Below are 27,473 nucleotides of genomic sequence, written 5' to 3'. Positions count from 1 at the left end.
TTTAACTATTGACATCTTGGACTCCTTAAACTAAGATATTCCCTAGAATCTGTCTATTTTCCCTATTAGCAGTCTAGGAACTGCAGTGGATTTCAAATTAGAATCATGGATGACTAGTATTTTGTGGTATTACTGTTTATTAAAATAATGTGTCACAAATTATATTACTATTTCACTTCAAAATGGTTCGAGGCAGTCGTTAGTATAAACAGAATGGAGCAGGATACTCATTTTTTCTTATTAAATCAGAATTTTTAGTCTCAGGCATTTTTAATACTTGAGGTTGTAAGAGAAATGAGATTGATGGGGTGAAAAGATTCTCTGGGAATTTGATTTGTTTCCAATCTCTTGCGCTTAGAACACAAATACTCTCAGAAACCAACATTAAAAGGTATGAAAGTGAGTCAGTGATGTCTTTGAGGAATGTACTTACCATATGCTATAAAGAAACAGCCAATCATTAGTCACATTTTTACAAATTAGCGTCATGACCTGAAAGCTAATTATCATTCTCATGTAATTCTATTATCTTCACACTTATTCAGCCAATACATGAAAAGCTTGATATTTAGAGTGAGCAGTTGCTTATTTCTCAATCCAGCTGGCAAGGCAAAATATAGTGGGTTTTTAAGCAATTGCAGCCCTGTGGTTGGCAGTTCCTAATGTGCAGTCACAATGCCACCTAGTGGCTACATAGGGATTATCTTTTAAAGGATACTGTTCATTATGGGGCAAACCCAGATTTTCTTCTATCAACAGATTTGCACTTACTTGGACACCTTATTGATTCCAAAAGCCACTTGTTGGTTAAGAGATGAGATGATTTTATCTTTCTTTTTAATCTGCATTTGGTTTTCTTGCCACCGAAAAGTAACTGTTTTCAATTGTCTTTTGAAATCCTGATCAATGAAAAATATTATTTCAGTTAATTCTGTTCAAGCCACCAGAAATTTAAAGAAAAAACTGGGCTCTTTAAAAATATATACCATTAAATTGAACATTTGAAGTACCTCTAACTTGTCTCAGATATAATGGAAAAATACTTACTTCACACTGATAGTGCAATTTACAAAACTGCCGTTGTCGAGCAAGCTTTTGCTTCTCAGTTTCTCCATATTCTGTAGTTACCTTGTTGGTTGAACCCTATTGAGCAAATGGAATATTCATGCTTTATTTTCGTCTTTAAAAAAGCACTAATATTATAGAAATTTAAATGAAAAACACTACTATTATTGTTATTTAAAGGGGATTTAAGTTGCTGTCTAACTCATACTCATGCATTATAGGTTTCAATGCAAATACCACTTCTCTGATTAATTTAAATAAACCTGCCTCTCTCCAATTACAGCATTCACTAAACAATACCATAGTTACTTGTCTACTGCTGCTACTACTGAATAATGTTATCTGTATGCTTACCATTTTTAAAGCATTTTTTGTAATGCTTTTATTGTCATAAGAACCATATGAGGTAGGCACTCACTACTACTTTAGAGATGATAAAACTGAGTAACTTGCCCAAGGTCACACAGTAAGTGAAGGAGCCAGAATTCTAAACTCAGGCAATCTTAACTGCTAAACTACTTAATTATTACCTTAGTAATTATCACCTTAGGTTAATGTTCAACTTCTCCACTGGATTATAAACACTGTGATCACAGGGACCATGTCTTAGCATAGCTCTTGACACAAAGTAAGTGCTAAGTGTTTTTTGAATAAATGAATGAATAAACATTTTTCAAAAGCTGTGTGACATTTTCGTTCTATTTTTTGAGTTCTTATAGCTGTTGGATGAAAACCAAAGGCCCCACATTTAAACTTTAGTGTGACATCCAAAGCTTAGAATATGTCATTTCAGTTAAAATATATGTATATATTTTAATTAGAAAGGAGACAAAAAGGCATGACAATTATACTAATGTACTATCAGCCAGGAAATTGTTTGTACTAACTGTATCCTTAGATATCAACATTACTATATATTATATATTATTATACTTAAACCATGGAACAGGATATAATATATTACCTCAGTACAGAATTCTCATGGGTAGGTTAAGCAAGTGATTTTTTTTTGAAAAAAAAAAGCTTTCTATATGTTTTGTCTCATTAAGTGCTCTGCTGAGCACTAAAATCATGTTCATATGCACCTTCATATATAAGTATGTCATTCCCAGCACTGACTACCACCAGGAAAGGAACCAAAAAATTGTTGTTTGTTAATATTTTTTGTAGATATTTCATGGTAACAAAAAGGTTTAACTTTTTGAAAAATGAAAGTAGATTTGTTTTATAAAACTATTTTTCTCATGAAATTTAATCCAATGGGATTATGCCAGGGTATTTTTTTCTTCCTTGTGGTATTTGAAAACTCTTTATAAGGAATGCATTTGTAATCAACTCTGCCCAATACTTAAAATCAGGAAATGGTCTGAGGACTAAAGTGAAAAGTTTCCAGTTCCTAGGGTTCTTTTTTATGTCAGCCATCCCTCTGTCCCTCCTTTCCTGTTTTTTCTTTTTCCTCAGAAATACAACATAAATCACTAGGTTAACATGCTGTTCAAAGAGTCATGGGGAAAAAATGGTTAACAATTGTTCTGGAAGAAGGAAGGCAGGGCTGTATCCTCTCAAATCAGGCTTACCTGCTCTATCATGTCCAGAATATGCAGTTCATCCAGGCTATAGAACTTGTCTTCAGTTGCAGAATCTTCTTGAACATCACTTGCATCATCTTTCATAAATCCACTGATTGAGTATAGATTTGCTTGTTCTTTCTTCAATTGCTCTTCCTTACCTATCATATTTGGACTATAGTGGTGACATAATCAATGTGATCTTTTATAATTGTATAGTGCTTTTCATCTAAGCCATTATTTCCCAAATTAATATTGTACTGGTCTCATGAGATGCTCAGATCAGAAGGGCTCATAGTCAAAGTTTGGAGAGTAGTCATACTGTGTATTTCTTTTGAAGATTCACAATGAATTTTAGCATATTTCAGATAGCACTCAACTGAGGTACCTATTCTGTTCATAGTAGTGTTTTTAAGAACTATCAGAATATGGAGTTCACTTTTCAAATTATAACTATTAACATCAGTTACTTTGAGAAACAATACTTTGGGAAATATTGACAAGCATGTCTACATCTGCTATATTATTTAATCATCACATCATTCTTGACAAGTAGGTTGGTTTAATCAACTTCAGTGCTTAGGTCCCATGTACATTTAAATAAAGGGCTGCAAACAGCAATATAAAGTAGATTAAAATGGAGGTTTCTTTTGTAACAGGACTTTAAAAAAAAACTGTAGTGATAATGAATTAAAGTAACTAGGAACCACTGAGAAAACAATGAAAATATTACATGTACAATGACAATTAACTCATTTTTATACCTATGTCTAAGATTTAAATGCATGCTACTATCCTTTCAAGTTGGCCCACTATTTAGTAGCTATGAATTTCCTTCCTAATCTCATTGAACAATAACAAGAAATAGAACTTTTACTTATAGCATGAACTGTATTACTTAATTTTATAAGTGAAAGAAAATTATTTTTATTTTATTATTAGAAAGAAAATAGATAACTCCAGGATGCATCAGTACTTATTTTAGGCCACTGAGACCTAGAAAAAAAATGATATCTAACGCTTGTAGAATAACTTGTAAAACACTATAAAACAGTCATTAGGTATCACTGAAGTATTCTAGACTGACTCAAATATTTTGGAAAGTTCAATGAAATAAACTGCTTGTGTAGACCACAGTTCGAAAACCCAATCAGTTTTCCATATTACTTAAAAAGCTGTTAAAAAATTACATTTTTCTGACACCCCAACACTGTAAAAATATGAATCTGTAGTTTTGAAAAGCTCCAAAAGATTATTCCTACATTTTTAAAGTATGATAATAGCATTATGATAATATAGAAAAATATTCATCTCATTAAAGAGATGAAAACTGAATCATGTAGAGGTAAAATTATATGATGTTTGGGACTGAAAACATTCAAAAAAGAACAAAATGTTAAGGAAAAAATGAAGCAAATATGGAAAAACAGTGATAACTGTCGAATCAGGATGATAGGTATACATACAAATGTAGATATATCATTCTCTTTACTTTTGTGTGTCTTTGAAAATTCTCATTTAAAAACAAAGCTCGCTGCATTATTTGATGATCATCCAGGTTTGGCTCTATGCTGTAAGTCAAAATGAGCAAAATGACTGATAATATTGTTTCATTCTTTAGTAAGTTATTTTTACGGTATCTAGACATACCATGAAAACACACACACAAAAAAACTATTGGAGAGGGCAGACAGCAGAAGCAAGAAGAACTACAATCCTGCAGCCTATGGAACAAAAACCACATTCACAGAAAGATAGACAAGGTGAAAAGGCAGAGGGCTATGTACCAGATGAAAGAACAAGATAAAACACCAGAAAAACAGCTAAATGAAGTGGAGATAGGTAACCTTCCAGAAAAAGAATTCAGAATAATGATAGTGAAGATGATCCAGGACCTCGGAAAAAGAATGGAGGCAAACATCGAGAAGATGCAAGAAATGTTTAACAAAGACATAGAAGAATTAAAGAACAAACAAACACAGATGAACAATACGATAACTGAAATGAAAAATACACTAGAAGGAATCAATAGCAGAATAACTGGGGAAGAAGAACGGATAAGTGACCTGGAAGACAGAATGGCTGAATTCACTGCTGTGGAAAAGAGTAAATAAAAATGAATGAAAAGAAATGAAGACAGCTTGAGAGACCTCTGGGACAACATTAAACACAACAACATTCGCATTATAGAGGTCCCAGACGGAGCAGAGAGAGAGAAAGGACCCAAGAAAATATTTGAAGAGATTATAGTCAAAAACTTCCCTAACATGGAAAAGGAAATAGCCACAAGTACAGGAAGCACATAGAGTCCCATACAGGATAAACCCAAGGAGAAACATGCTGAGACACATAGTACTCAAATTGGCAAAAATTAAAGACAAAGAAAAATGATTGAAAGCAGCAAGGGAAAAATGACAAATAACATACAAGGGAACTCCCATAACTGATTTCTCAGCAGAAACTCTACAAGCCAGAAGGCAGCAGCATGATATATTTAAAGTGATGAAAGGAGAGAACCTACAACGAAGATTACTCTAGCCAGCAAGGATCTCACTCAGATTTGACAGAGAAATCAAAAGCTTCACAGACAAGCAAAAGCTAAGAGAATTCAGCACCACCAAACCAACTCTACAACAAATGCTAAAGGAACTTCTCTAAGTGGGAAACACAAGAGAAGAAAAGGACCTATACAAAAAAACCCAAAACAATTAAGAAAATGGTAATAGGAACATACATATCGATAATTAACTTAAATGTAAATGGATTAAATGCTCCAACCAAAAGACACAGGCTCACTGAATGGATACAAAAACAAGACCCATATATATGATGTCTACAAGAGACCCACTTCATACCTAGGGACACATACAGACTGAAAGTGAGGGGTTGGAAAAAGATATTCCATGCAAATGGAAATCAAACAAAAGGTGGAGTAGCAATACTCATATCAGATAAAATAGATTTTAAAATAAGGAATGTTACAAGAGACAAGGAAGGACACTACATATGATCAAGGCATCAATCCAAGAAGAAGATATAACAATTATAAATATATATGCACCCAACATTGGAGCACCTCAATACATAAAGCAACTGCTAACAGGTATAAAAGAAGAAATCAACAGTAACACAATAATAGTGGGTGACTTTAACATGTCACTTACACCAATGGACAGATCATCCAAAGAGAAAATTAACAGGGAAACACAAGCTTTAAATGACACAACAGACCAGATAGATTTAACTGATATTTATAGGACATTCCACCCAAAAACAGCAGATTACTTTCTTCTCAACTGCGCACGGAACATTCTCCAGGATTGATTACATCTTGGGTCCCAAATCAAGCCTCAGTAAATTTAAGAAAATTGAAATCATATGAAGTATCTTTTATGACCACAACGCTATGAGATTAGAAATCAATTACAGGGAAAAAAACGTAAAAAACACAAACACATGGAGGCTAAACAATACGTTACTAAATAACCAAGAGATCACTGAAGAAATCAAAGAGGAAATCAAAAAATACCTAGAGAAAATGACAATGAAAACAGGATGATCCAAAACCTATAGGATGCAGCAAAAGCAGTTCTAAGAGGGAAGTTTATAGCTATACAAGCCTACCTCAAGACACAAGAAATATCTCAAATAAACAACCTAACCTTACACCTAAAGGAAAGAGAGAAAGAAGAACAAACAAAACCCAAAGTTAGCAGAAAGAAAGAAATCATAAAGATCAGAGCAGAAATAAATGAAATAGAAACAAAGAAAACAATAGCAAAGATCTATAAAACTAAAAGCTGGTTCTTTGAGATGATAAACAAAATTGATAAACCATTAGCCAGACTGATCAAGAAAAAAAGGGAGAGGACTCAATTCAATAAAATTAGAAATGAAAAAGGAGAAGTTACAACAGACACGGCAGAAATACAAAGCATTCTAAGAGACTACTACAAGAAACTCTATGCCAACAAAATGGACAACCTGGAAGAAATGGACAAATTCTTAGAAAGGTATAACCTTCCAAGACTAAACCAGGAAGAAATAGAAAATATGAACAGACCAATCACAAGGAATGAAATTGAAACTGTGATTAAAAATCTTCCAAAAGGGGCTTCCCTGGTGGCGTAGTGGTTGGGAGTCCACCTACCGATGCAGGGGACATGGGTTCGTGCCCCGGTCCGGGAAGATCCCACATGCCACAGAGCGGCTGGGCCCGTGAGCCATGGCCATTGAGCCTGCACGTCCGGAGCCTGTGCTCCGCAACAGGAGAGGCCACAACTGTGAGAGGCCCACGTACCGCAAAAAAAAAAAAAAAAAAATCTTCCAAAAAACAAAAGTCCAGGACCAGATGGCTTCACATGTGAATTCTATCAAACATTTAGATAAGAGCTAACACCCATCCTTCTCAAACTCTTCCAAAAAATTGCACAGGAAGGAACACTCCCAAACTCATTCTATGAGGCCACCATCACCCTGATACCAAAACCAGACAAAGATACTACAGAAAAAGAAAATCACAGACCAATATCACTGATGAATATAGATGCAAAATTCCTCAACAAAATACTAGCAAACAGAATCCAACAACACATTAAAAGGATCATACACCATGATCAAGTGGGATTTATCGCAGGGATGCAAGGATTCTTCAATATAAGCAAATCAATTAATATGATACACCATATTAACAAATTGAAGAAGACAAACCATATGATCATCTCAACAGATGCAGAAAAAGCTTTTGACAAAATTCAACACCCATTTGTGATAAAAACTCTCCAGAAAGTCGGCATAGAGGGAACCTACCTCAACATAATAAAGGCCATATACAACAAACCCAGAGCAAACATCATTCTCAATGGTGAAAAACGGAAAGTATTTCCTCTAACATCAGGAAAAAGACAAGGATGTCCACTCTCACCACTATTATTCAACATAGTTTTGGAAGTCCTAGGCACGTCAATCAGAGAAGAAAAAGAAATAAAAGGAATACAAATTTGAAAAGAAGTAAAACTGTCACCGTTTGCAGATGACATGATACTATACATAAAGAATCCTAAAGATGTCACCAGAAAACTACTAGAGCTAATGAATGAATTTGGTAAAGTTGCATGATACAAAATTTATGCACAGAAATCTCTTACATTCCTATAAACTAATGATGAAAAACCTGAAAGAGAAATTAAGGAAACACTCCCATTTACCATTGCAACAAAAAGAATAAAATACCTAGGAATAAACCTACCTAGGAAGACAAAAGAACTGTATGCAGAAAACTATAAGACACTGATGAAAGAAATTAAACATACCAAGAGATGGAGAGATATACCATGTTCTTGGATTAGAAGAATCAACATTGTGAAAATGACTATACTACCCAAAGCAATCTACAGATTCAACGCAATCCCTATCAAATTACCAATGGCATTTTTCACAGAACTAGAACAAAAAATCTTAAAAGTTGTATGGAGACACAAAAGACCCCGAATAGCCAAAGCAGTCTTGAGGGAAAAAAAACGGAGCTGGAGGAATCAGGCTCCCGAATTTCAGACTATACTACAAAGCTACAGTAATCAAGACAATATGGTACTGGCACAAAAACAGAAATATAGATCAATGGAATAGGATAGAAAGCCCAGAGACAAACCCATGCACCTATGGTCAACTAATCTATGACAAAGGAGGCAAGGATATACAATGGAGAAAAGACAGTCTCCTCAATAAGTGGTGCTGGGAAAACTGGACAGCTACATGTAAAAGAATGAAATTAGAACACTCCCTAACACCATACACAAAAATAAACTCAAAATGGATTACAGACTTAAATGTAAGACAGAACACTATAAAACTCTTAGCGGAAAACATAGGAAGAACACTCTTTGACATAAATCACAGCAAGATCTTTTTTGACCCACCTCCTAGAGTAATGGAAATAAAACCAAAAATAAACCAATGGGACCTAATGAAACTTAAAAGATTTTGCACAGCAAAGGAAACTACAAACAAGATGAAAAGACAACCCTCAGAATGGGAGAAAATAGTTGCAAACAAATCAACGGACAAAGGGTTAATCTCCAAAATATATAAACAGCTCATGCAGCTCAATATTAAAAAAACAAACAACCCAATCCAAAAATGGGAAGAAGACCTAAATAGACATTTCTCCAAAGAAGACATACAGATGGCCAGGAAGCACATGAAAAGCTGCTCAACATCACTAATTATTAGAGAAGTGCAAATCAAAACTACAATGGGGTTATCACCTCACACCAGTTAGAATGGGCATCATCAGAAAATCTACAAACAACAAATGCTGGAGAGGTTGTGGAGAAAAGGGAGCCCTCTTGCACTGTTGGTGGGAATGTAAATTGATACAGCCACTATGGAGAACAATATGGAGGTTCCTTAAAAAACTAGAATTACCATATGACCCAGCAATCCCACTACTAGGCATACACCCAGATAAAACCATAATTCAAAAAGACACATGCACCCCAGTGTTCATTGCAGCACTATTTACAGTAGCCAGAATATGGAAGCAACCTAAATGCCCATTGACAGATGAATGAATAAAGAAGATGTGGTACATATATACAATGGAATATTACTTGGCCATAAAAAAGGAACGAAATTGGATCATTTGTAGAGACGTGGATGGACCTAGAGACTGTCATACAGAGTGAAGTAAGTTAGAAAAACAAATATCATGTATAAACACATATATGTGGAACGTAGAAAAATGGTACAGATGAACCAGTTTGCAGGGCAGAAATTGAGACACAGATGCAGAGAACAAATGTATGGACACCAAGGGGGAAAAGTGGCGGGAGGGGTGGTGGGATGAATTGGGAGATTGGGATTGCCATAGATACACTAATATGTATAAAATGGATAACTAATAAGCTGCTCTATAGAAAAAAAAAAAAGGCTTCTCTGGTGGCGCAGTGGTTGAGAGTCTGCCTGCCGATTCAGGGGACACGGGTTCGTGCCCTGGTCTGGGAAGATCCCACATGCCGTGGAGCAGCTGGCCCGTGAGCCATCCTCACTGAGCCTGCGCGTCCGGAGCCTGTGCTCCGCAACGGGAGAGGCCACAACAGTGAGAGGCCCGCGTACCGCAAAAACAAACAAAAAAACAAAAAAAACTATTGCATTAGTGGCTCAACTTGTTGACAAAGAAAGAGAAAACCCATCTTGGATGATGAACTATTAACTTACCGAGTGGATCATGTCCATTAATCAATGAGAAAATATCAAAATCGATGGCTTTAAAGTTACCAAAATATGTTCTTGTTACCATTTTAAAGTTATCTTAATTATGTCCTCACAGAGAGTTCTCTAAAGTAACTAATTTTCAGTTAATAACTCTTTGGTGGGTATAATGATCTCTTTATTGAATGTCTCCCCCACTTCCTTCCTCTACTACACTGTCATTAATCATATGGTGGTAGAATATAGCTCTCAATGTTCTTTAGACATTAAAAGGTTTCCAGTAAAGGTTCAAAATTCACCATTAACAACTGGGGTTAAAAAAAACCAATCAAACATCTCAGGTTAATTAAACAAACCAAACCAAACCAAACTCTTTTATAAAAGGGTCACTGGGACAAACAATAATCTGCCTTTAAGGTTAAGTTTAACTTAGTCTATATTTGGCTAACTACAATCTAGACTATATTTTAAAGGATTTTATACTGGAACCAAATTTAGTCCTTGAAGAAAGCAGTTAGCGTTGGATGACTCTTGAGTAGCCATACATTGATAGGAAAATGCCAAGAGATTCTATTCTTCCAAAATAAATGATAATTTAACTTTTTGTCACTTTCAGTTAAAAAAACCTGACAACTTATTAAGACAAAAAAAACTGTCTATTCTTCTCTTAGTGAGAACACGTTCTAAAGCAAGGCTGTGTCATTCTGGCAAAGCACACTTTGACAGTACTAAGACAGATTTAAAAATTAAATAAACTAATACTTACACTTGCTCTTCTTTAGATTCCTTATTCTGAAAAATAACATCAAGAATTAGTATTATGTATCAACTATGTTGATACAGCACAGTGATCTAACTGCATTTAGGTCAGCATTTCTCAAGCTTTTTGACCACAATCAAAATAAGAAATATAATTTACATTATAACTCAAATGTACTTACATATATATTTTTATACATAAGCATAAAACTGAAATATAAGTCCCATGAAATAAACCTTATTCATATTATGTGTGTTATGGACTGCATGTTTGTGTGCCTCCAAAATTCTTAGGTTGAAACCCTAACCCCCAGTGTGATGGTAACTGGAGGTATGGCCATTGGGAGGTAATTAGGTTTAGAGGATGTGGAGTCCTCATGATGGGATTAGCACCCTTATGAGAAGAGACCAGAGAGCTAGCTTGCTCGCTTGTGCATGCTTGATCACTTTCTCCAATGTGTGATGATACAATGAAAAGGTAGCTGTCTGCAAATTAAGAAGACAGCCTTCACCAGACACTGAATCTGCTGGCACCTTGATCTTGAATTTTCCAGCCTCCAGAACCGTGAGAAATGTTGTTTTTGCCACCCATTTTATGGTAGTTTGCTATAGCAGCCCGAACTAAGACAATGAGTGATGAACTCTGAAATTTTTTTTATTCATACTAATTCTATTTCTTTTTTTAAAATGATAGTTGTGACGCACCAAATTGATTTTATAATCTACCACTGAGTCATGAAACACAACTTGAAAATCACTGATTCAGATATTGGAAGTAAGTGTTGTGGCAGAGTTTGTATCTATTGCAATATCTTGGGACAGATATTGCAATTGTGTATGTAATTTTCATTTACAGAATCCAATACTAATTACAAGAGTTCTTGAAAGTCTACATGTAAAGAGAAAGCAGATTGATATATTAAGAATCTTATAGGGAAAAAGTGTTAGGGAGATCAGAATTGGGAGGAAATATTAAACAGCCCTATATTTTATTTTCATTAAAAATAAAACTATAACAGCAACCTATTATAATATCAATGACAGTTAACATACTAAAGAGTATTAATTACTCTTTTATATCACCTTTCTATTGAGTATCAATTACTGTCATATAAATTACAGTATTAATTTCTACTACCACCTTGTTTACAAGAAACTTCAGGCCTCTTTCCCCACAGATTCCATGATATACTTACTAATTTGTTTTATTGTCTGTATACTAAGAAGATTTTTGCATTTCATTGTCTGTTCAATGTCCAGTGCCAATTTGATTTTACAATTTAGAATTATCAACTCCTGCCTTGGTTCTAGTGTACTTGAATAACTAAGTTGAAAAGACCTTTGATTGTTCATAATGAACATATCTAGTATAATTAAGTATACGTTCCCCCGCTATCCCAAAGTAGAGCATTCCTTTGGAACCTTTCATAAACTGAAATGGCATAAAATGAAGAAGCAATTACAGGCATACCTCAGAGGTAATGAAGGTTCGGTTCCAGACAACCCCAATAAGGTGAATATTGCAATAAAGCAAGTCACATGAATTTTTTGGTTTCCCAGTTCATATATGTTTATACTATATTGCAGGCTATTAAGTGTGCAATATAGCCTTATGTCTTAAAAAATGTGTACACCTTAATTTAAAAATACTTTATTGCTAAAAAATGCTAACCATCATCTAAGCCTTCAGCAAACTGTAGTCTTTTCTTTGGTAGATGGTCTTGCCTTGATGTTGATGGCTGCTGACTAATCAGGGTGATGGTTGCTGAAAGTTGCAATGGCTGTGGCAATTTCTTAAAATACGACAACAGTGAAGTTTGTTGCATTAATTGCCTCTTCCTTTTATGAATGATTTCTCTGTTTGACAGCATTTTACCCACAGTAGAACTTCTTTCAAAATTGGAGTCAATTCTCTCAAACCCTGCCCTTGCTTTACCAACTAAGTTTCTGTCATATTTTAATCCTTTGTTGTCATTTCAACAGTTGTTACAGCACTGTCACCAGGAGTAGATTCCATCTCAAGAAACGACTTTCTTTGCTCATCTGTAAGAAGCAGCTCCTTATCCATTAAAGTTTTATCATGAGATTGCTGCAACTGAGATTCAGTCACATCTTCAGGCTCCACTTCTATTTCCAGTTCTCTTGCTATTTTCACATCTGCAATTACTTCCTCTACTGAAATCTTAGATCCTTCAGTTTCATCCATTAGGGCTGGAATCAACTTCTTCCAAACTCCTGTTAATGTTGATATTTTGACCTCTTCCCATGAATTATGAATATTTTTAATGGCATCTAGAAAGGTGAATCCTTTCCAGAATGTTTTCAATTGACTTTGCCCAAATCCATCAGTGGACTCACTACCTATGGTAACTGCAGCCTCACAAAATGTATTTCTTAAATAATAAGACTAGAAAGTCCAAGTGACTCCTTCATCCACAGGCGGCAGAACAGATGCTGTGTTAGCAGGCATGAAAACAACATTAATTTCACTGTACATTTCCATCAGAGTTCCTCAGTGACCAGGTACATTGTCAATGAGCAGTAATATTTTGAAAGAAATCTTTGTCTTTTATTTTGTTTTACTTTATTTTTTTGAATTTATTTTATTTTTTATACAGTAGGTTCTTATTAGTTATCTATTTTATATGTATTAGTGTATATATGTCAATCCCAATCTCCCAATTCATCTCACCACCACCCACTGCCCACTTTCCCCCTTCAAGTGTCCATACGTTTGTTCTCTACACTTGTGTCTCTATTTCTGCCTTGCAAACCGGTTCATCTGCACCACCTTTCTAGATTCCACATATATGCCCTAATATACAATATTTGTTTTTCTCTTTCTGACTTACTTCACTCTGTATGACACTCTCTAGGTCCATCCACATCTCTACAAATGACCCAACTTTGTTCCTTTTTATGGCTGAGTAATATTCCATTGTATATATGTACCACATCTTCTTTAATCATTCATCTGTCGATGGGCATTCAGGTTGCTTCCATGTCCTGGCTATTGTAAATAGTGCTGCAATGAACACTGGGGTGCATGTGTCTTTCTGAATTATGGTTTTCTCAGGGTATATGCCCAGTAGTGGGATTGCTGGGTTATATGGTAATTCCATTTTTAGTTTTTTAAGGAACCTCCATACTGTTCTCCATAGTGGCTGCATCAATTTACATTCCCACCAACAGTGCAAGAGGGTTCCCTTTTCTCCACACCCTCTCCAGCATTTGTTGTTTGTAGATTTTCTGATGATGCCCATTCTAACTGGTGTGAGGTGATACCTCATTGTAGTTTTGATTTGCATTTCTCTAATAACTGTTGATGTTGAGCAGCTTTTCATGTGCTTCTTGACCATCTGTAGGTCTTCTTTGGAGAAATGTCTATTTAGGTCCTCTGACCAGTTTTGGATTTTTTTTTTTTTAATATTGAGCTATGTGAGCTGTTTATATATTTTGGAGATTAACCCTTTGTCCGTTGATTTGTTTTCAACTATTTTCTCCCATTCTGAGGGTTATCCTGTTTATGGTTTCCATTGCTGTGCAAAGGCTAAGTTTTATTAGGTCCCATTTGTTTATTTTTATTTCCATTTCTCTAGGAGGTGGGTCAAAAAGGATCTTGCTGTGATTTATGTCATACAGTGTTCTGCCTATGTTTTCCTCTAAGAGTTTTATAGTGTCTGGCCTTACATTTAGGTCTTTAATCCATTTTGAGTTTATTTTTGTGTATAGTGTTAGGAAGTGTTCTAATTTCATTCTTTTACATGTAGCTGTCCAGTTTTCCCAGCACCACTTATTGAAGAGACTGTCTTTTCTCCATTGTATATTCTTGCCTCCTTTATCAAAGATAAGGTGACCATATGTGTGTGAGTTTATCTCTGGGCTTTCTATCCTGTTCCATTGATCTATATTTCTGTTTTTGTGTCAGTACCATACTGTCTTGATTACTGTAGCTTTGTAGTATAGTCTGAAGTCATGGAGCCTGATTCCTCCAGCTCCGTTTTTCTTTCTTAAGATTGCTTTGGCTATTTGGGGTGTTTTGTGTTTCCATACAAATTTTAAGATTTTTTGTTCTAGTTCTGTGAAAAATGCCACTGGGAGATTGATAGGGAGTGCATTGAATCTGTAGATTGCTTTGGGTAGTATAGTCATTTTCACAATGTTGATTCTTCTAATCCAAGAACATGGTGTATCTCTCCATCTGTTGGTATCATCTTTAATTTCTTTCATCAGTGTCTTATAGTTTTCTGCATATAGTTCTTTTGTCTCCTTAGGTAGGTTTATTCCTAGGTATTTTATTTTTTTGTTGCAATGGTAAACGGGAGTGTTTCCTTAATTTCTCTTTCAGATTTTTCATCATTAGCGTATAGGAGTACAAGAGATTTCTGTGCATTAATTTTGTATCCTGCTACTTTACCAAATTCATTGATTAACAGTTTTCTGGTGACAGCTTTAGGATTCTGTATGTATAGTATCATGTCATCTGCAAATAGTGACAGCTTTACTTCTTCTTTTCCGATTTGGCTTCCTTTTATTTTTTATCTCCGATTGCTGTGGCTAAAATTTCCAAAACTATGTTGAATAATACTGGTGAGAGTGGCAACCTTGTCTTGTTCCTGATTTTAGTGGAAATGGTTTCAGTTTTTCACCATTGAGAACTGTGGCTATGGGTTGGCTGTGATGTTGGCTGTGGGTTTGTCATATATGGCCTTTATTATGTTGAGGTAAGTTCCCTCTATGCCTGCTTTCTGCAGGGTTTTTATCATAAATGGATGTTAAATTTTGTCAAAAGGTTTTTCTACATCTCTTGAGATGATCATATGGTTTTTATCCTTCAATTTGTTAATATGGTGTATCACATTGATTGATTTGCGAATATTGAGAATTCTTGCTTTCCTGGGATAAACCCCACTTGATTATGGTGTATGAAACTTTTAATGAGCTGCTGGACTCTGTTTGCTAGTATTTTGTTGAGGATTTTTGTGTCTATGTTCATCAATGATATTGGCCTGTAGTTTTCTTTCTTTGTGACATCTTTATCTGGTTTGGTATCAGGGTGATGGTGGCCTCATAGAATGAGTTTGGGAGTGTTCCTCCCTCTGCTATATTTTGGAAGAGTTTGAGAAGGACAGGTGTTAGCTCTTCTCTAAATGTTTGATAGAATTGGCCTGTGAAGCCATCTGGTCCTGGGCTTTTGTTTGTTGGAAGATTTTTAATCACAGTTTCAATTTCAGTGCTTGTGATTGGTCTGTTTATATTTTGTATTTCTTCCTGGTTCAGTCTTGGAAGGTTGTGCTTTTCTAAGAATTTGTCCATTTCTTCCAGGTTGTCCATTTTGGTGGCATATAGTTGCTTGTAGTATTCTCTCATGATGCTTTGTATTGCTGCAGTGTCCATTGTTACTTCTCCTTTTTCATTTCTAATTCTGTTTATTTAAGTCTTCCTTTTTTTCTTGATGAGTCTAGCTAATGGTTTATCAATTGTGTTTATCCTCTCAAAGAAGCAGCTTTTAGTTTTATTGATCTTTGCTATCATTTCCATCATTTCTTTTTCATTTATTTCTGATATGATCTTTACGATTTCTTTCCTTCTGCTAACTTTGGGATTTTTTTGTTCTTCTTTCTCTAATTGCTTTAGGTGTAAGGTTAGGTTGTTTACTTGAGATTTTTCTTGTTTCTTGAGGTAGGACTGTATTGCTATAAACTTCCCTCTTAGAAGTCTTTTTGCTTTATCCCAGAGGTTTTGGGCCATCGTGTTTTCATTGTCATTTGTTTCTAGATATTTTTTAATTTCCTCCTTGATTTCTTCAGTGATCTCTTGGTTATTTATTAATGGATTGTTTAGCCTCCATGTGCTTGTGCTTTTCTACGTTTTTCTCCCTGTAATTTATTTCTAATCTCATAGTGTTGTGGTCAGAAAAGATGCTTTGATATGATTTCAATTTTCTTAAATTTACCAAGGCTTGATTTGTTACCCAAAATGTGATCTATCCTGGAGTATGTTCATGTGCACTTGTGAAGAAAGCGTAATCTGCTATTTTTGGATGGAATGTCATATAAATATCAATTAAATCTATCTGGTCTATTGTATCATTTAAAGCTTGTGTTTCCTTGTTATTTTTCTGTCTGGATGATCTGTCCATTGGTGTGAGGTGTTAAAGTCCCCCACTATTATTGTGTTACTGTTGATTTCCCCTTTTATAGCTGTTAGTATTTGCCTTATGTATTAAGGTGCTCCAATGTTGGGTGCATATATATTTATAATTGTTATATATTCTTCTTGGATTGATCCCTTGATCATTATGTAGTGTCCTTCCTTCTTTGTCTCTTATAACATTCTTTATTTTAAAGTCTATTTTATCTGATTCGAGTATTGCTACTCCAGCTTTCTTTTGATTTCCATTTGCATGGAATATCTTTTTCCATCCCCTCACCTTCTGTCTTTATGTGTCCTAGGTCTGAAGTGGGTCTCTTGTAGACAGCACATATATGGGTCTTGTTTTTGTATCCATTCAGCGAGCCTGTGTCTTTTGGTTGGAGCATTTAATCCATTCACGCTTAAGGTAATTATCTATATGTATGTTCCTATTACCACTTTCCTAATTGTTATGGGTTTGTTTTTGTAGGTCTTTTTCTTCTCTTGTGTCTCCCACTTAGAGAAGTTCCTTTATCATTTGTTGTAGAGCTGGTTTGGTGGTGCTGAATTCTCTTAGCTTTTGTTTGTCTGTGAAGCTGTTGATTTCTCTGTCAAATCTAAATGAGATCCCTGCTGAACAGAGTAATCTTGGTTGCAGCTTCTTCCCTTTCATCACTTTAAATACATCATGCCACTCCCTTTTCGCTTTTAGTTTCTGCTGAGAAATCAGCTGTTAACCTTATGGGAGTTCCCTTGTATGTTATTTGTCGTTTTTCCCTTGTTGCCTTTAATAATTTTTCTTTGTCTTTAATTTTTGTCAATCTGATTACTATGTGTCTCCACATGTTTCTCCTTGGGTTTACCCTGCCTGGGACTCTCTGCGTTTCCTGGACTTGGGTGGCTATTTTGTTTCCCATGTTAGGGAAGTTTTTAACTATAATCTCTTCAAATATTTTCTCAGGTCCTTTCTATCTCTCTTCTCCTTCTGGGACCCCTATAATGCAAATGTTGATGGGTTTAATGTTGTCCCAGAGGTCTCTTAGGCTGCCTTCATTTCTTTTCATTCATTTTTCTTTATTCTCTTCTGTGGCAGTGAATTCCTCCATTCTGTCTTCTAGGTCACTTATCTGTTCTTCTGCCTCCGTTATTCTGCTACTGATTCGTTCTAGTGTATTTTTTGATTTCAGTTATTATATTGTTCATGTCTGTTTGTTCTTTAATTCTTCTAGGTATATTTTTGTTAATTCTTGTAGGTCTTTGTTAAACATTTCTTGCATCTTCTCAATTTTTGCCTCCATTCTTTTTCCGAGTTCCTCGATCATCTTCACTATCATTATTGTGAATTCTTTTTCTGGAAGGTTGCCTATCTCCATTTCATTTAATTGTTTTTCTGGGGTTTTATCTTGTTCCTTCATCTGGTACATAGCCCTCTGCCTTTTCATTTTGCCTGTCTTTCTGTCAATGTGGTTTTTGTTCCACAGGATGCAGGATTGTAGTTCTTCTTGCTTCTGCTGTCTGCCCTCTGGTGGATGCGGCTATCTAAGAGGCTTGTGCAAGCTTCCTGATGGGAGGGATTGGTGGTGGGTAGAGCTGGGTGTTGCTGTGGTGGGCTGAGCTCAGTAAAACTTTAATCTGCCTGTCTGTTGCTGGGTGGGGCTGAATTCCCTCCCTGTTGGTTGTTTGGCCTGAGGCAACGCAGCACTGGAGGCTACAGGCTCTTTGGTGGGGCTAATGGTGGACTCCAGGAGGGCTCACGCCAAGGAGTACTTTCCATAACTTCTTCTGCCAGTGTTCTTGTCTCCGTGGTGAGCCACAGCCATCCCCTGCCTCTGAAGGAGTCCCTCCAACAGTAGCAGGTAGTTCTGGTTCAGCCTCCTATGGGGTCACTGCTCCTGTCCCCTGGGTCCTTATGCATACACTACTTTGTGTATGCCCTCCAAGAGTGGAGTCTCTGTTTCCCCTAGTCCTGTCAAAATCCTGCAGTCAAATCCCACTAGCCTTCAAAGTCTGATTCTCTGCAAATTCCTCCTCCCATTGCCGGACCCCCAGGTTGGGAAGCCTGACGTGGCGCTCGGAACCTTCATTCCAGTGGGTGGACTTCTGTGGTATAATTGTTCTCCAGTTTGTGAGTCACCTACCCAGCGGTTATGTGATTTGATTTGATTTTATTGTGATTGCACCCTTCCTACTGTCTCATTGCAGCTTCTCCTTTGTCTTTGGATGTGGGGTATCTTTTTTGGTGAGTTCTAGTTCTTCCTGTCAATGATTGTTCAGCAGTTAGTTGTAATTCTGGTGTTCTCGAAAGAGGGAGTGAGCACACGTGCTTGTGGTCCACCATCTTGAACCGACATCCAGAAATCTTTCTTTCTGAGCAGTAGCTCTCAACAGTAGGCTTAATATATTTAGTAAATCATGTTGTAAACAGATGTGTTGTCATCCAGGCATTGTTGTTCCATTTCGGGAGTACAGACAGAGTTGATTTAGCATAATTCTTAAGGACCCTAGGATTTTCAGAATGGCAAATGAGTACTGGCTTCAACTTAAAATCACTAGCTGCATTATTCCCTAACAAGAGAGTCAGCCTGTGTGTTGGAGTTTTGAAGCCAGGTATTACTTCTCTTCATCTATGAAAGCTCTAGATGGCATCTTCTTCCAATAGAAGGCTGTTTTGTCTACATTGAAAAATCTGTTATTTAGTATAGTCACCTTCATTAATTATCTTAGCTAGATCTTCTGGATAACTTGCTGCAGCTTCTGCATCAGTGCTTGTTGCTTCACCTTGTACTCTGAAGTTATGGAGATAGCTTCTTTCCTTAAACCTCATGAACCAACCTCTGCTGGCTTCAAACGTTTCTTCTGCAGCTTCCTCACCTCTCTCAGCCTTTACAGAATTGAAGAGAGTTACGGCCTTGTTCTAGATTAGGCTTTGGTTGAAGGCAATGTTGTGGCTGGTTTAATCTATCCAGAATACTGAAATTTTCTCCTTATCAGCAATAAGGCTGTTTCACTTCCTTACCATTCCTGTGTTCACTGGAGTAGCTCTTTAATTTACTTCAAGAACTTTTCCTTTGCATTCACAACTTGGCTAACTGTTTGGCACAACAGGCCTAGCTTTTGGCCTATCCCAGCTTTCAACATAACTTCCTCTCTAAGGTTAATCATTTCTAGCTCTTGATTCAAAGTGAGAGACCTGCAACTCTTCCCTTCATTTGAACACTTAGAGGCCTTTGTAGGGTTATTAATTGGTCTTTTTCAATATTGTTGCATCTCAGGGAATGAGAAAACCCAAGGAGAGGGAGAGAGATGAGGGAATAGCTGGTCAGTGGAGCAGTCAGAATACACACATTTATCTTTTAAGGTGGCATTATCTTGTAATGAGCATGGTTTGTGGCAACCCAAAATATAAAAATTACAATAGTAATACCAAAGATCACTGATCACTTCAAGTGGGATTTATCCCAGGGATGCAAAGATGGTTCACTATCCACAAATCAATCAATGTGATATACCACATTAATAAACTGAAGAATAAAAATCATATGATCATCCCAATAGATGTAAAGAAAGCTTTTGACAAAACTCAACATCCGTTTATGATAAAATTTCTCCACAAAGTAGGTACAGAGGGAATATACCTCAACAAAATAAAGGCCATATATGATAAGTCCACAGCTAACATCATACTCAATGGTGAAAAGCTGAAAGCATCAGGAACAAAACAATGATTCCCACTCTTGCTAGTTCTATTCAACACAATTTTGGAAGTCCTAGCTACAGACAAGAAGAAGAAAGAAAAATAATCCAAATTGGAAGGGAGGTAGTAAAACTGTTCCTGTTTGCAGATGACATGATATTATACATAGAAAACCCTAAAAACATCACTAGAAAACTACTAGAGCTCATCAATGAATTCAGTAAAGTCACAAGATACAGAATTAATATACAGAAATCTGTTGCATTTCTCTACACTAACAAAGAAATATCAGAGAGAGAAATTGAGAAAACAATCCCATTTACCATTGCATCAAAAAGAATGAAATACCTAGGAATAAATACATGGAGGTAAAAGGCCTGTACTTGGAAAACTAAAGATACTGATGAAAGAAGTTGAAGATAACACAAAGTGATGGGTAGATATACCATGTTCACAGATTGGAAGAATTAATATTGTTAAAATGACTATACTACCCAAAGCAATTCACAGATTCAATGCAATCCCTATCAAAATACCAATGGCATTTTTCACAGAACTAAAACAAATAATTCTAAATTTTGTATGAAAATTCAAAGACCCTGAATAGCCAAAGCAATCCTGAGAAAGAAAAGCATTGCTGGAGGTATCATGCTCCCTGACTTCAGACTGTACTACAAAGCTACAGTAATCAAAGCAGTATCGTACTGGCAAAGAAACAGACACATGGATCAAAGGAATAGAATAGAGAGCCACCCAGGAATAAACCCACACACTTACGGTCAAGAAATCTATGACAAAGGAGGCAAGAATATGCAATGGGGAAAAGATATTCTCTTCAATAAGTAGTGCTGGAACAGCTGAACAGCTACATGTAAAAGACTGAAATTAGAACATTTTCTCATGCCATATACAAAAATAAACTCAAAAGAGATTAAGGACTTAAATTTAGGACCAGAAACTATAAAACCCCTAGAAAAACACATAGGCAGAGCACTCTTTGACAAAAATTGTAGCAATATATTTTTTGGATCTGTCTCCTAAGGCAAAGGGAAGAAAAGCAAAAATTAACAAATGGGACCTAATTAAATTTAAAAGCTTTTGCACAGCAAAGGAAACCATCAACAAAATGAAAAGATAACCTACTGAATGGGAGAAAATATCTGCAAATGATATGACCAAAACCGGTTTAATATCCAAAACAGACAGTTCATACAACTCAATATTAAAAAAAAAAACAACAAAAAACCCAAACAACCTGATTAAATAATGAACAGAAGACCTGAATAGACGTTTTTCTTCAGAGGACATACAGATGGCCAACAGGCACATGAAAAGATGCTCAACATTGCAAATCATCAGAGAAATGCAAATCAAAACCACAATGAGGGGCTTCCCTGGTGGCGCAGTGGTTGAGAGTCTGCCTGCTGATGCAGGGGACACGGGTTTGTGCCCCGGTCTGGGAAGATCCCACATGCCGTGGAGCGGCTGGGCCCGTGAGCCATGGCTGCTGAGCCTGCGCGTCCGGAGCCTGTGCTCCGCAACGGGAGAGGCCACAACAGTGAGAGGCCCGCGTACCGCAAAAAAAAACCACAGTGAGATATCACCTCACGTGTCAAAATGGCTATAATCAAAAAGACCACTAATAACAAATGTCAGCAAGGATGTGGAGAAAAGGAACACTGTACACCTTTGGTAGGAATGGAAATTGGTGCAGCCACTATGGAAAACAGTACAGAGGTTCCTCAAGAAACCAAAAATACAACTACCACATGATCCAGCAATTCCACTCCTGAGTGTACAGCCAAAGAAAATAAAAACACTAATTTAAAAGACACATGCACCACAATGTTCATAAGCATTATTTATGCTAGCCAAGATATGGAAGCAACCTAGCGTCCATCAATAGATGAATGGGTAAAGAAAATATGGTATATATACACAATGGAATACTACTCAGCCATAAAAAAGAATGAAATTTTACCATTTGCAACAACATGGATGGACCTAGAGAGTATTATGATTAGTGAAATAAGTCAGACAGAGAAAGACAAATGCTATATGGTATCACTTATATTTGGAATCTAAAAAATAAAACAAATGAATAAATATAACAAAACAGAAACAGACTCAAAGATATAGAAGACAAACTAGTAGTTACCAATGGGGAGAGGGAAGTGGGGAGGGACATTATAGGGGTAGAGGATTAAGATGTACAAAATACTTTGTATAAAATAAATAAACTAAAAGGATATATTGTACAGCACAGGGAATATAGCCAATATTTTATAATAACTTTGAATGGAGTATAATCAATAAAAATTTTGAATCACTGTTGTATACTCAAAACTAATATAATATTGTAAATCAACTATACCTTAAAAAAAAGATCACTGATCACAGATCACCATAATAAAATAATAATAATGAAAAAGTTTGAAATGTGAGAATTACCAAAATGCGACACAGAAACACAAAGTGAGTCAATGCTGTTGGGAAAATGGTGCCAATAGACTTGCTTGATGCAGGGTTGCCACAAACCTTCAATTTGTAAAAAATACAGTATCTGCAAAGTGCAATAAAGCAAAGTGCAATAAAATGAGGTTAGTCTGTACCTTTTTTTTGTATAAGCAAAAATCCTCTTCAGATTTCTTTTGGTTAGCACAAACAGATACTAATGCAGGTCTTTCATAAAAAACGAAGTGGCATAAAGTGAATTTCGAAAAGCGTGAGATACCTATATTTCTAAAACTCCTTTTAAGCTCTTTCCAGGACAACTTCATGCCTGTCTTACATGCATCTCAGCAACTTCCCTTTAGAGGTGACATCCACTTTGAAAAGCCTGATTTATTTCCTGCCATATTTCTTTTTTCCCCAAGGCTTCAATCTCAAAGCATTCTATACTTCTGCTATCTGCTTTACCTTCCTTTTCTATTCCTAACCCTCAGTCCCTCTGAGTAGGGAATGGAATTGGGAAGAAAGAACTAATGAACTCTCAAAAGAGTTATTTACACCTCTATACATACTCTATTTGCTACACAAATTTTACTTTTTCGTCATCTTCATCCAGAGAATCCCTGATAGGTGTTTTTAGGACCTCAACTATTATTAGGTAGACATGCTGAAAATCAAATAATTAAGAGAGGACATAATTTCACACATAAGGACTTTATAGTCACTCTGTATAACACAAACTTCTATATGCTAGAAGTTTTCGTGAGGAGAACTCTTGATAAGAGAATTTGATTGACTCAGCTTTTTATAATTGGTTGCTTACATTATACTAGACAATTATTTGCTTCTATAACAGTAATTGAGTAAATGACTAGGAGGACTATTGTATATGAAATAGTCATATGAAAAATTTTAAGCGTTTTTTAGGTTTATACTTCAAATGTCGATAAAAGATATAAGATACACGATCTCTCTTCTGATGCTGAAATTTTATCTTGATAAAATTAGTTTGTTTTCAAAGTATCTCAATTTTTTTAATAAAATAAATTGGAAGTAAACTTAGGATGTTTAAAGAAAACAAAAAAATTCCTAGATAGTTGCTGAGTTTAATAAGAAATTTTTAATATTACTAGTGTATAAATTTTAAGTAGCATTTACATTATTTCTGCTTATGTTTATTCCCTGTTTAATTTCAATTTGACATAGAAGTGGGGCTTTCCATTTAGCTAAAACTGAGAATCCAAGTATTAACATATTTTAATCTTTTGGAAGTAAGGAAGAGACACACTGTAACACTTGGAGCTTAGATTTGTGGTCTCATAGCTGTAGATTTACTTGGTCAGCCTTATGCAGTATTAGACCTGGGACTTACCAATGCTTTGGCAAAAATAAAAAATAGCAGCTAAACTAATGAATCAGGTTGCATTTTATTATATATGAATGGTCTAAAAGTAAGAAAAACTATTTGTACTCATGTCTTTTAAAAACAAAATTTATTTTAAAAATTAATTTTCAAAATAACTTTTGATAAATATGAAAATTATATTGATATTTTACTGATCAGAGTATAAAATAATCTTTATTTTGTTTTGTACCTCAGTAAGTATTTTGTAAATTTACTTTCATTTGTGTAAAATTTCATTTATGACTAAAGTTTGTGTATACTTCTAAATGACTAATAACATGAACTTATCAGATTGTAGTTGGGCAAATATTCTCAGTTTATAATATAATCTAAACTTTAAATATATGTTTCAAACCAGAAAATAACATTTTTCACAGTAAAGTTTACATAGCATAGCGGTTAGCTATATGCTTAATAAAAAAATTATCTTGAGTCCAAATCCATAGGAATGTACAACAACAAGAGTGAACCAAAATGTAAAGTATGGACTTTGGATAATTATGATATATCAATTTAGGTCCCTCAATTGTAACAAATGTACCACTCTGCTGGGGAATGTTGGTTGAAGAGGCTGTGCATGTGTGGGGGCAGGAGGTATATGGGAAATCTCTGTATCTTCCCCATAATTTTGCTCTAAACCAAAAAAACTGCTCTAAAATAATAAAGTCTTAACTTTAAAGAATTAAGCCAATAAAAAAATACTCTTGACTTTCTCTTGTAATTTTTCAAGCTATTAAGAGACTTCTTGCTAAAACTGTGCTACAGATCATAACTTGTTCATTTTACAACTCTCAAATAACAGGAAGAGGCATAAAGAAGCTTCTTGGATTTGTATCATTTTTGTACATTACTGCATTGTTGGAAGAGTCTTAGACACAAAGGAGAAAATCAAGATTTCTTAGGTTTTGAAAAATGCTTCTGAACTTATCTGTAAAAATATGAAAAGAAGCTGTGTTTAAAACAGAGTAGGCAACCTAAGTGTCCATCATCAGATGAATGGATAAAGAAGATGTGGCACATATATACAATGGAATATTACTCAGCCATAAAAAGAAACAAAATTGAGCTAGTTGTAATGAGGTGGATGGACCTACAGTCTGTCATACAGAGTGAAGTAAGTCAGAAAGACAAAGACAAATACCGTATGCTAACACATATATATGGAATTTAAGGAAAAAAAATGTCATGAAGAACCTACATAAAGAACCTACATAAAGACACAGACCTACTAGAGAATGGACTTGAGGATGTGGGGAGGGGGAAGGGTAAGCTGTGACAAAGTGAGAGAGTGGCATGGACATATATACACTACCAAATGTAAAATAGATAACTAGTGGGAAGCAGCCGCATAGCAAAAGGAGATCAGCTCGGTGCTTTGTGACCACCTAGAGGGGTGGAATAGGGAGGGTGGGAGGGAGAGAGATGCAAGAGGGAAGAGATATGGGAATATATGTATAATTGATTCACTTTGTTATAAAGCAGAAACTAACACACCATTGTAAAGCAATTATACTCCAATAAAGATGTAAAAAAAAAAAAAGAGTAGGCATTTTTTTAAAATGAGAGTCGTACACAGAAATTAGTGAAATTTCCAAGTGACTAATTCAGTTTCTTTACTTATATATTTAAATGTATATATTATGATTTAGGGAAGTAAAGTAGGGCATACTGTAAGTTTAAATCATTTTCAGAATCTAACATACATAGACTTCTCTATAATCATATATTCAATAAGCTATGAACATTTATAAGTCATTTGTGCTACATGTCTACTTGGACTAATTTTAAGTTCTAACTAATAGTAAAACAATGTATTAAACCTAAGTGTTCATAATCAGACATTCCTCTATTATAACACTAATATAGCCTCTTACCTTTTTATTCTTGGTCTTTTTCTTTTTCTTTGGTTTACTCTTAACCTGATAGATAAGAAATAAATCATTTATTTAATATGCAATTCAAATTGCACAATGGATTACTTTACAAAACGTATTTCCTCTAACCACTGGGATCTTTTATCTTCTAATATAGATCACACTTTCCTTCTAGATTCTATGGAAAATTATTTTCATCTTAATTTTAATCTCAGTTTTCTGCTTGAGAAATCACTGATGTATAAAGGAACAACATATAATGTCAATAAGTAGGCTACTGAAAAGAGCTCAGAGGTCCTCACTTGCACACGTGCATGCATGAGTAACAGAGGAGGAAGGCACCTTAAAAAAAATCAACGTATTCAGGTCCATTAGATGAAAAATTAAGCCTAGGAAGAATTTAGTGACTACATAATATCTGTTACCACTTATCTGTAAAGAAATACATCCTGGATGGTTTTAATTCTACCTCTGTGTAAATAGCATTGAAATATCCCTGTTTTCTCTTCCTTTCTCTCTCCTTCTATTCCCCACTATGCTTTCTTCTACTTTCTGTTAACCTCCCACATCCATTCTACCACTCAGGATGAAGAAACATGCGCCAGGCACATAATAAGTGTTCAATAAATGCTGCCAAAATATATGGCTAAGGCAGGAAAGATTATGGAAGAAAGTATTGGGAAAAGAACCATTCCAATTCAAGCTCTGTGTAAACACTTTGATAAATATAAACTAAGATTGTCTGGGAGGCTTTAAGAATAGCACATGCAACAAGCTAAAAGCCTTAAGTTCTTCTAATTCAAATATTAATGAGCAGTTATACTTCCTGGAGATCTTTAATAGATTCTGTTGAAGATTCACTGGGTATCGATGCCCCATCTTTATTCATTTCTGCTAACTGTATTTCAGGGATTGATTTCACATTTATATTGTACTCCATAAGAGGTGGACTTAGTTCTTCTTCTTCATTTTGTAACTCTTCTATTTCAATACCTAAATATTAAAACCAAAACACTCAAAGTCCGGATGCATATAATTTTAGCCTCTTATCACTATTTTGAATATATTTACTACCCCCATAACACCACCCCAGAAATGGAAGACATCTTACTCTGTTCAAATACTAAATGAAAATAAAATGCCCATTTATCAATGACCAAATAACAGGTACATATACTAGCCTGAAACCAATCAATATAAACTCAAATGCTAAGATACTTGACTGTTATCTTAAGCAGACTATAGATACAGATAATGTAGAACTTAAGTCAATTCTAAATACTAAGTTTTTGAGTATCCTGACATTGACC

General features: G+C 35.4%; 1 protein-coding gene across 5 annotated transcripts in view; it reads right to left on the bottom strand.

Annotated features, from left to right (window-relative positions):
* The window catches only part of DZIP3 (DAZ interacting zinc finger protein 3), a 121,280-nt gene that overhangs the window by 29,321 nt on the left and 64,486 nt on the right, over positions 1-27,473 (bottom strand). For 4 of the 5 annotated variants that reach the window (XR_004035098.2, XM_030836732.2, XM_030836735.2 and 1 more), the window contains exons 16-21: positions 26,987-27,156; positions 26,164-26,208; positions 10,612-10,637; positions 2,643-2,808; positions 1,048-1,143; positions 772-899 (exon numbers count right to left, since the gene is read on the bottom strand). Coding sequence is in view for 4 of the 5 variants with exons in the window: in XM_030836732.2 (XP_030692592.1) it covers positions 772-899; positions 1,048-1,143; positions 2,643-2,808; positions 10,612-10,637; positions 26,164-26,208; positions 26,987-27,156 (631 nt within the window). In the remaining variant the exon portion in view is untranslated. Of the gene's footprint in view, positions 1-771; positions 900-1,047; positions 1,144-2,642; positions 2,809-10,611; positions 10,638-26,163; positions 26,212-26,986; positions 27,157-27,473 lie in introns of all 5 variants that reach the window. The other variant, XM_060298045.1, reaches the window with a different exon arrangement.

The sequence above is a fragment of the Globicephala melas genome, chromosome 4 (assembly GCF_963455315.2).
Source record: "Globicephala melas chromosome 4, mGloMel1.2, whole genome shotgun sequence".
In the NCBI taxonomy this organism is placed as follows: domain Eukaryota; kingdom Metazoa; phylum Chordata; class Mammalia; order Artiodactyla; family Delphinidae; genus Globicephala; species Globicephala melas.
The sequence above is the reverse complement of the archived record's forward strand: the minus strand, read 5'-3'. Positions and strand labels throughout refer to the sequence as shown.